At 34.1% G+C, this 10942-nt stretch overlaps 1 protein-coding gene and 1 pseudogene across 7 annotated transcripts; one reads left to right on the plus strand and one right to left on the minus strand.

Moving 5' to 3' along the window:
- Positions 1-1923: 1923 nt before the first annotated feature.
- On the plus strand, positions 1924-5366 carry LOC111281042 (uncharacterized; annotated as a pseudogene). Its single transcript, XR_016335201.1, has 6 exons — positions 1924-2109; positions 2257-2389; positions 3497-3600; positions 3903-4047; positions 4148-4288; positions 4740-5366. The product of XR_016335201.1 is annotated as an uncharacterized LOC111281042 (transcript).
- Positions 5367-7462: 2096 nt separating this feature from the next.
- Positions 7463-10731, minus strand: LOC149510695 (ras-related protein RABF2b-like). Of its 6 annotated transcripts, none has more exons than XR_016335176.1 (7): positions 10538-10730; positions 9716-9773; positions 9424-9591; positions 8922-9157; positions 8728-8776; positions 8088-8181; positions 7463-7828 (listed from the first exon to the last, which is right to left on the minus strand). XR_016335176.1 is itself a non-coding variant. In XM_089757360.1 (7 exons), the coding sequence occupies exons 4-7, from the start codon at positions 8927-8929 to the stop codon at positions 7728-7730; spliced, it is 252 nt and encodes an 83-aa protein (XP_089613486.1). In that variant the 5' UTR covers positions 8930-9157; positions 9424-9591; positions 9716-9773; positions 10534-10726; the 3' UTR covers positions 7463-7727. The 6 variants fall into 6 exon arrangements, 2 of the variants coding, with proteins under 2 accessions (XP_089613486.1, XP_089613485.1); XM_089757360.1 differs by having other exon boundaries at positions 10534-10726; XR_016335174.1 differs by having other exon boundaries at positions 9424-9773; positions 10538-10731.
- Positions 10732-10942: the final 211 nt, after the last annotated feature.

Raw genomic sequence — 10942 nt, forward strand, 5'->3', positions numbered from 1 at the left:
CTGCAACTGAAAACTAGGCTAGAATCATGGCTTTGATGCAAACCAGGAATTAAGGCTTTTGGTTTTAGAAATTTTGGATTTTCGATTTTTTGTTGGAAGATGAATGACAATTTACCATGCCTAAATGAGCATTTTTGGATAAAGGGACGTTCTAAGGACTGTTTTCCTTATCATTTCTTTCTTTTTCTCCTTTTACACACTAACAGGTAGTATTTTCATCATCATATATTCATAGTCACACCTTTTTTTTTTAATCTATCACATGGAATTAATGTTAATGATAATTAAAAGGTCTTTTCACCATCTTCTCTTCAAAATTTTTTCATGCAAGCTATTTGGTAATAAGTATTGGATTAATGTTGTCAATGATTTTAAATTATAATAAAATGTTTATTACAATATTTGAATTTAAAAATTTTTTAATGTGGTACTGAACTATAAATCTTTTAATTATTGTGATACTTAAAAAATTATTTATTTATCATATGTTATTATTTGAAACTGATCACATTAATAATGAGTATGATATTAATTAATAAATTTACAATTTATATATTGTATTAAAAATTTTTAAACTTTAAATATCACATTAAATATTTAATTATAATTAAAAAATTATTTATGACATTAACCCATTAATATTTTCTAATCTATTTGTGGGGATTATTAATTACATAACTTTTTAATCTGCAATCTGATAAAATGCGAATTTTCCTAGCAAAAACGAAAAAAAAAAAGGAATATTGATCTTTTATAATTATGTAAGCTAAGAAAATTGGCCACAAATTAAAAACAGCTAATACTTATGAAAGAAGGTTATGAAAGAAATGATCCAAGTAAAGCATTAAAGTGAAACAACTTTTTCAAAAACTTAATAGAGAGATGAATGAACTTGGCCAACAAGTAGTATTGAACTAGTTGCTAAAATCTTGCTGAAAAGTTGAAGCACTTTTTTTTTTTTCTTTCAAATTACAATTTAAACAACAGGCGTATAGAACAATTTTTTAAAGAAAGAAAAATAAGAAAATGGGTATTTTTTTAAGTACTTGGCATGGAAGTAAGGACATTAGGAATCTTTCCAACGAGATCACAGCTGTATTACAGAGACATGGAAACCCAGTTTTTCCACTCAATCATGCTTTGCTTTGGACTTGCTTTGTCTTTGAATATTCAATGGGTCGTTGAAACGTGGGTGTGAATTTGCATGGGCTTTTTGCCTTTATTCCCGGTTCGAGTAGACGCGAACTCATTGACAATTCATCACCATTTTTATTCTTCAATAATTTGTTACACTTCCAGGAAATGACCTGGTAGCTAAAGGTGATAATTGAACCAGTAACAATTGGTTGGATCGGTTTGATTTAAGAAATTTTTTTATTTTTTAAAATTTAAGATATTATATATTAATTAAAAAAATCAAACTAAATTTCATTGAATTTCGATTCATTATCATCTTACTTTTTAGTTACATTAAAATACCCAGATGCCTTCATAATAATTCAACTAATTGTTGGTAATTAAAAAAATAAAAAAGCGCGCAAATAATTTTTTTTCTAGCGGGAGAATAATAGAGTCAAACGGGTCAATGATTTCTCCACATATTCAAAATTTTTCTTTCTTTATTTTTTCTTCTTTGCTTTTTCAGCTGTATATCTGCTTGATTTAATCCTTCCTGCAATTCAAAGATTCTTTAAACTGAAAGTTTTCCTTCTCTTCTTTGAAACCCCTCAAATTCCTTGCGTTTCAGCTTCTTTCCTTTGCTATTAATAGACATCCATTTTAGCTCTCTCCTTGTTCTTTGCTGCCTCTTTCTTTCTTTTTTCTTTAACTGAAAAACTTCTGAAAACAAATTATCTGAAATCCCTGCTTATTCCCTCAAAAAAAAAAAAAAATACATCTTCTTTTCTTTGCTTCTTTGGGTTTTTGACTGCAGATTCTCGGTGTTACTTGAAAGAGAAACTTTCATTTATATGTTTTTATATAGCCCTGATCACAAATATTTTCATTCTTCAAAAAAAAAAAAAAAAAAAAAGAGAAAAACGCCTGCCTTTCAATTTTGATTCACAAGATGTTCGACTTGCTGTTGAAGCCGAAGTTCTATGCAAAATGGTTAGACATACAAACCCCATAATTTTTTCTTGCTTCTTTTTCTTCTTTTTTTTTTTGCATTAAATTTTGGTGCTTTGGATCTTTTTTGTTCATTGTATTTATTGTTTGATTGGATTTTTCATTTTTCATTTTTTTTTTTTGGTTTAGTAAATCGGCAATAAGGATGACTAAGGTGAGACTTGAGACTATAAAGAAGAGGAGAAATGCGGTAGAGAAGTATTTGAAGAATGATATTGCTGAGCTTCTCAAGAACGGTCTTGATTACAATGCTTATGAAAGGGTAACTACTTTTATATCAATTTGCCCTTTTTTTGTTTCTCTTTTTTCTGAATGATTTCTACGTTAATTTTTTTTTTTTTTTTCTAAAAAAAGGCCTGAAACTTGTGTTTGATAATTGCCGTTGATGATGTTGTGGCCTATATTGCCAAGAACAACAACTAGTCTTCGTTTTCTTAATGCCCTGCTTCACGTACAACAAAAATACACTATCTAATGTTTATTTTTTCCCATTTGTTGTTTGTCTTTAAGCATCTGTTTCATGGAATCCTTTCATTGTTTGCTTCTCCTGAGATTCTTTGCATCCTGACAAGTTTTGAATTTCATTAGTTTCACTGCCTTGTTTCTTGCTTCATAATCCTTGATATAAACCCTCGCCCCTAGGCTTTAGGAAATATTTTTCCACAAATATGCACTCAAAAAAAAAAAAAAAAAGTGAAGCAGAAATGGGTAGAGAAATTGGGAGAATGGGAACACATTATGGACCAGGTGTTGGCACTGCCACTGTTGATTCACATGTTCCTACCATAACATGCATGGGACAGAACTTTAATATCCCCATCTTTCATGTGCTATGTTGTCTTCAATTCTCATCCTACTTGTTTTGGCAAAAAGTGTTTCTTTCTAGTTAGGAGGTTTAATGAACTGTAATAAATGATTGCGGCTTGTCAACTGAGCACCAGAAGATTACAACTGTTCAGGTTTTTTTTTTTTTTTTTTTTTTTTCTGGTTACAATTATCCGCATAACTCATGACATGAGCTGCTACATTATCTGTATTTGTTTGGCATGCATCAGGAATTGATTTTTTATTCTGTTCCCATGAATGTCTACATTGCTAACGTTTGCTTTAGGAATAGGATCATCAGGCGGTCCAAGGACCAAAAATTCCCAACTTTAACCAATCTTGTGTGATTAATATGCATACTGTGCACACATCTATTTACATGTAATTTAATATAAGCTGTAATTATTTGGCTCGCTGTGCAACCAAGTTCGAAATTATGCATGGCATATGGCATATGTATATGTGTAGACAAATTAGCAGATAGCGCTTCTGAATTATCTTAGATCAGTTAAAGGTTCTAATTTCTTTGTGGGTGGTAATGCAGGCTGAAGGTCTTCTGATTGAGCAAAACAGAACAGCCTGTTACAATTTCATAGAGCAGTTTTTGGAGTGTATCTCAAAGCATGACTCAGTCATGCAAAAGCAGAGGTATGTTGAGACTCTTGAATTTGTACTACTCTATTTCTATTTACGACATTGATACCTTATCAAGTGCTTAAATCAAACATTTTCCCGGCTTTTCCACTTCTCAAGCATAAGGATATAGAAAGAGGCTTGCATTTTACCCAAAATTTCCCTATTGCTTGACAGAGAAGATTTTTTATATTTTATTGATTTTGATTTTTCTATTTGATAGTAATGCGAGGCACCAGCTACATTCTTTTGTTTGGCCGTTTTATAATTCTCTAGTCATTAGTTTTAGTAATACATCTACTTCTCTTCCCATACAGTGAGTGTCCTGAGGAATGTAGAGAAGCTATACCATCACTAATATACGCTGCAGCCAGATTTGCGGATTTGCCAGAACTACGTGACCTCAGAACTCTATTTACTGAAAGATATGGGAATTCCCTAGAATCTTTTTTAAACCAAGAGGTAATAAATGGATGGCTTGCTGTCTTATAAGATGTTGTGTTCTTCTATTCTTAGTAAATTGTCTCTTTAAGTACTAACCTAGATAATTGCTTATATACAGTTTGTGCAGAAGCTGAGGGCAGAGCCTCCTATAAAGGAGAAGAAGCTTCAATTGATGCACGACATAGCACAAGAATTTTCTATTGAATGGGACTCCAAGGCTTTGGATCAGAAACTGTTTAAGCCAGCTCCATCAGAGCAAGTAAGCCTCCATGTCTAGAACCATGTAAATTTCTGCATCTTATTGAAACAGGAGCGGAAAACAACTTTGAAAGGTTTAATGTTACACAATACTATTTTTTACTTCATACAGTAGGTCTATTTGCTTTCTTATACGGCTGAATCTGTATGGGAGGTTCTAATGATTTCCTGACCCTGATTTTCTGACTAAGAAACAGCTATAACAGATTTGCGGAATGTACATTTTTGTACAGTTGGGAGGTTCTAGAGACAAAGAAAGGCCAAATGTACAAAATTGATTTTCTGACCCTGATTTTATGGCTTTTAATATAACAACTTAGAGGACAGACTTTCTTTTCATCCTGCATCTAGCTAGATGCAAAATGTTTCATTACACGAAATAGTCGTTTATTTGAAGATCTCTTCTAAAGTTGATGCTCGTAGTAACATGTTGAATATGGCTTTTCTTGCAGAATGAGGCCCAGAACAAGTCTTTAAATGAAGCTGATGGTGATGGATACAAGTTGTACAGAAGCAAGAATGATAGCTTCCAGAAAAGCAACATTCATGGTGATGAGAATGGATTGAGTAACATGCACGAGTACAGGAGGCTAAAAATAAATGAAACAGATCACCACACTTACCCTAGGAGAAAGGATGACACTGGTGATAAATACGAGCTGTGTAGCAGCAGTGAAGGTGTAGTGACCGATCAAGATATCCCAATGACTACTACTTCGGATGAAAGTGTTACTGAGGATGGTATAGAAAACAGGAAGCCCTTTTACGGCAAATTTATTCCTCCTCCCTATGTCAGGCCATCCCTGGGCAAAGAAAATAGCAGCACGGAAGAGCCCACAACACCAAGTGATAATATTGATAACGAGAAAAACAACAAATGGAATGATTCAGCTGGTGAAATTAAGCCAAAACCAAGATCAGTTAGGAGGAGACCTTTGAAACCACCACTAGGTCGTGAAGGTTTAAGCAGTTTTGGAAATGATGGGGCTGCAAATATTAGTCCAACTACAGTGAATCACAAAGAAGCAAGAAAGGGTTTGGCATCCATACAAATGGAACAAAGTGATAAAAGAGACGAAGAGGAGAAAACAATGGATGGGCTTTTGATGCATAACAGTAAGAAAAAGTCGCCTTATGAATGGGTATGCAAATGGAAAGCAAATCTAACACCTCCCCCTGGAAGACAAACAGCTGAAGACACCAATGAAGGCTCAAGCTTCCAAAGCAATACATCTGATCCAAGTTCTCTTCTGAGCAGGGTTGCATCTTTTCCCAAAGAAGCAACAAGTCCAATGGAGACAGCAGGAAGGCACAACCGAGCCTCCTCATTCCAGCCAGGCATGTTTGCTGCGCATGTGCATCCCAAGCTACCAGAATATGATGATTTGGCAACTCGGCTCACAGCTATACGAAGGGGATAAAAGAAAATAGCAATAGGAGAGTCTAGATATTACCTTATATTCATTCTAATTCTTTATAGCATCTTCACATTTGAAAGGCCTCTATAGGAAATTAGTTTGTTGGTTCATTCATTCACAATAAATAGCTCCACATTTTATTGTGAAAAAAACTTTGCATGGTCATTCAAGAAAGCAGAAAAAAAAAAAAAAAGCTTGTAAAAATAGATATGGATATGTATAGATGACAGTGTTACATGTTTATTACGTAGAGATTTTGGCTATTTTTTTGTCAATGATTATATTGGGAATATTGACTCAAATCTCATAAGAGATTTGTTGGAGATTTGTCAGATATTACTTGATGGACAAGAAGACTTGCAAAAGAAGAATTCTAAGAGAAAGATGATTCTTAATAGGTAAGTTTGACTTGCAAGAGAAGAATTCTAAAAGGAAAGAGATTCTTAATAGACAAGTTTGACTTACAGGAGAAGAATTTTAAGAGAAAAATGATTCTTAATGAGCAAGTTTATATGGTTATAAATAGGTGAAGTCTCTACAAGATTAGATATGAGAAAAAGATGTAAAAGAGTTGTAGGATTTTGTGGGATAGATACCTCATAGGAGTATTAGGGCTCTACTTCTTATGGGTGTGTATGCTTGTTTGTGAATGGAATAAAGGAGACTGAGAGGGTCCACATAGGTATGGTGTATGAGAGCATATGGGTATGTGTTTGGTTATGTTGAAAGGGTGCACAACGGTTTGAGTTTGTGTTTGTTTGGGTTGAGAATATTCCATAGGACTAGAGGAGATTGAGAGTGTCTTATGAGTATTGATTGTTGAGTGAGGTTGATGATTTGATGTAAGTTTATAATTCTCTACAACTAGTGGATCTTGTTTTTCATCCGTGGATGTAGGTCAGTTGGACCGAACCACGTTAAATTATTGTCTCTTGTGTGTTTGATTTATTGTTTGATTTCGCTTCCGTTGGTGTGATTGGATTAGAGGCTTTTAGCCCAACAAATGGTATCAGAGCTGCGGTGTTTCCAATAAATAGTATCAGAGCTGTGGTGTTTCCCAACAGATTAGTACTTGGAAGATGAATTGCAATAAATCTTCATTAACGGGTTTTCAATCAACGTACGAAGTTGTTGTCTGCTTCAGATTTTGTGCCAATTATTGGAGAGAAAGGAAGTTTGAAAACTTCAACAGATGGAGATGGCAATTGGCAAAACTACATAATCTGGAATTTTATACTTTGGTTTAAATTTAAACTCTTTTACTAGTCAGATATTGTAAGTGTTGAGTGAGCATTGTTATAAGCCAAAAGATTGTTCTCAATATTCTATCAATGTTATCTAAAAGAATTGTATTATGTCTGAATTATGAAAAGAATCATTGGATTTATCTGTATGATTCATGTTTAGCTGTTTAATTTGTATTATACACAGTGAATATGGTTTTTAAACTTCATGAGCAAAATTCCTTTTTTTTTTTTTTTCATTTAAATATTAATTTATTAATTATTTGAAATAGGATATGTGGTAACTAGCTGATGGAATTGCTGACGTTAGTTTATTAATTATTCAGGTGAAATTGCATCTGATACACTGATTAATTACCAGTGACCTCTTTCTTACAAAGAAAAAAAGAAAAGAAAAGATATAACATGCTATAATATCTTTGCCTATTTAACTTTGAATTGAAAACAATCGAAAAGTTGCATTAGCATATCCCTGTGGCCATTCTTGAAATCTGTAGGTAACATGCATAGTGATAAAACTTCATAAGCATCTATACAAACTATGAAGCAGTATACTTGTTAGGGTGTTTAGTCATTTTACAGTAATTCTGATAGCTTCTATGCGCAATTTATTTACAATTATATATTGTAGTAATTACCAGAATAACTATGAATCAGCTATCCAGCATTTAATATAAGAAATAGCATAGAAACTCTGGAAGGAATGATCTGCCTCAAAAGTACTCGACAGGGTTGAGATCAGTTGGGTTACACCAGGACTCCTGAGATTGTATAACTTTCAACCTAAGCAACAAAATAGTTTTCCTTTTCTTTCCTGTCTTTTATTGTTTAGATTTATCTTTGATGATTTTGGAGGGCAAGCTCTCGCTAACTTCTTTGCTGCACATAGGAAAGGAGCAAACGATCAAAGTTCACAGATTCACTTTACTAAAGAAAAGGATGAGAAAAACACAAAAATAAAATGTTGAAACCTTAAAGCTTTGCATATCTGGAACATAAAGGAATCATGCATGCTCAGTAACACAGGAGAATGCCTGATTGGACAATTTGTACCATATACAAGATGAAGCTGGTCTCATGCATTGGCACCAATGAGATGGTGTTTCCATCAAACATGAAACAAGTGAAAGACAAATACCTATTTCATAGAAAAGCTCATTCACATTCTGTGCAGTTTTCGCAGATGTTTCTATGAAAAGCATTCCATTTTCTTGAGCAAATTGTTCTCCATCCTGCAAAAAAAAAAAAAAAAAAAAGGAGTGAAGGAAAACTTAACTGAAGTGTCCTTAATAACTTCAGATAAAGAATACTAAGACTTTGAAGCTATGTTTGATGACTATTATCAAAACAAAGTTATTTTCAATTCTGAGTTCTGTTCGTATAAATATGGATAAAGCTCATCTTCTAGGGGCACTATGACGGAATTTGCTTTGAAAGAATCTCCAGTCCCCAGGGGAGTACTTCTAGCATGGTAAGAAGATTGCTAGTTGCCCTGGACAAAATCCTATGTTCTCATGGGCAAAACCTTATGGTAACTTCAACCATCCCAAAGTCACAGTCGGGACAGGAAGAAGTTGCTCAAAATTAAGGTGCACTGCCCTCTAATTTATTCAACAGAATGGACATAGGTCGAATTCTGCTTACTGGTATTGTACAGCCAAAACTTGGCATGTAATAAGGCATAAGCTGCAGAGGGTAGGAGGCAAAACTTGGTCGAATTCAAGCAATGATGGCATGCCTAGGAATAAATTAAAGCATTTACAAATGGATTTTCTCACCTTCTCTTTGCAGTTCTTGAACCCATTTCTTCGATCGTACAAAGGTATCCTGAAGAAGAAAAGAAAAACAAAGAGATATTTCATTGAAATAATATTACATAATATTGGAATGGCCAGGTACCAATCAGTTTGCCAGCTAGCCCCAGGGTACCTGAACAAGTGATATACTTATTTCCATTACTTAGAAAACATACCGCATCATTGCAACAATAAGTTTATTTAAAAACTTTGCAAAGAAACCATTGGAGTGTCAGAACTCTGGCAGAAAGAAATGGTGGAAGGAAAGGGCAGGTAGGGGAAGTGAGTGGCTTGAACATGTTGATTCATTATTGCAATGAAGACTCCCCATGTAATCTTTTGGACTAATTTCACATCACATTCTTTGTCTTCTAGTTAACATGGTTGATTGGTTTCATTTTGCTACCTTTCCCTGTTGTCAACAGAAGAAATAAGGAGAAGAAACAGAGGCCTAAGAGTCACACACTCTGATCAACTTGCAATGAATGATTCATTTAAAGTTCCATATCAGTTGCAATAAATAGTTTTTTAATGACTACTGCAGGAAACAATTGTAATTAGCAATGTGGTTGAGATGAATTTCAATTTGATTTATAGCAACATTCCTGATATGATCATTAACATTACTTAATCTAACCAAGGTTCTAGCAAACTGCATGAAGATCAATCAGTGGTTACCATGCTTGAGATGTCATAAACGACAACAGCTGCTGCTGCACCTCGATAGTACATAGGAGTTAAGCTATGGTATCTTTCCTGACCTGCTGTATCCCAAATGTCAAACTTTACAGTGGTTTCAGTTACTGATAATATCTGAGTGAAAAAGGCTGCTCCAATTGTTGGTTCCTATACGTAGACAAATATAATCAAGCCCCTTAACTACAAGTAGTCGTATTTAAAGAACAATGAGAAGACGAAATATATAGAATAAAGAAGAGAAGAACAAGGACATGGTGATCGAAAAACTGGCCTTTGACAAATCTTAGAACCAAGCTGGTTTTGCTAGTTCCCATATCCCCTAGAAGAACCTGAAAATCAAATGTTTTCAATTTATCTCCTCATCAAGATTCTCCTTTAATATGCAATTCGTCACAAAGTTTTTTGGTCCGATGAGGTTTTTCATTTATGTCCATTTTAATCTTATTGTTGCTGTGAATGGGTGAATGCACAGATTATCTTCCATGTCCTCGTTCTAACTAGTAAAATTGTAACTTTCAAACGCATTAACCTGCCAGTCAGATGACTAATTTAAACTCCATGAACCATCCCATTTGCCACAAAATATTTTGGGATCAAATTTACAAAGTAATGAACCCAGAGCTTAGCTCAATTAGTTCATGCAGCCACTCTTAAGAGGTGACATCTAACAGGTTTGGAGTTTGAATCCTTACACCTGCAACTCCTTTCCTATACCTAGGATACAGCCTCTTTTGTACAAAAAATTTACAAAGCAATGCTTATTATAGACCATCTTCAGAGGCAATGCTACAAAATGCAGCACTATAAGGCATAAAAGCCATAACCTACTCCAGTCCTATCAGTCTTAACATTTACAATATTAAAGCATCATCGTATCCATCAAATATCATTCCTTTCTCAATCAATCACTAAAATTTGCATTTGCAGCTTATCTGAGCAATGCTTTCAGGGACTAAAACCAAAGAAAAGAAACACTACACTCTAGCTTAATCAGGAAATCAACAGGGGACGTGCATCTCAGCAAGAAAAGAAAAAAGAAACAGGTTGACCAGAAAAGGCAACAAATAAATAGAGAAGGGTAAGACATACCCACCAGCTTGGCTTGTATGATCTTTTTACCAGGTCTTGCCGTTGTACACTTTAGATCAATTGTAAAAAGCTTAGAGATATGACTTTCCAGAGAAAAAATAGAAAGGGAAAGAAAGTTTGAAATAGAAAAAGTTTAGTCTAAACAGTTGTAAAAAGCAAAACCATGAATATTGTTTAGCAAGAAAAATTGAAGGAGAATGGTAGGTTAGAGACTAAAAGAGTTAAAGAGAGTTTGTATTTGTGTTAATAGGACTATTAACATTAGCAACTTTGACCGCCAGTTATCCAATTTCCACTATTCTATTCCCGCACTGCTAGCTTAAGGGGGACCAACATCATGGAGCTCCTAGGATAATAGTGGACCTCATCGAACTTTCCATTTTTATTTGCTTGAACATGTCTCAAATCA

This window comes from Durio zibethinus, chromosome 28, assembly GCF_047325235.1.
Source record: "Durio zibethinus cultivar Kanyao isolate XHJ-2024 chromosome 28, ASM4732523v1, whole genome shotgun sequence".
NCBI classification, from domain to species: Eukaryota; Viridiplantae; Streptophyta; class Magnoliopsida; order Malvales; family Malvaceae; genus Durio; species Durio zibethinus.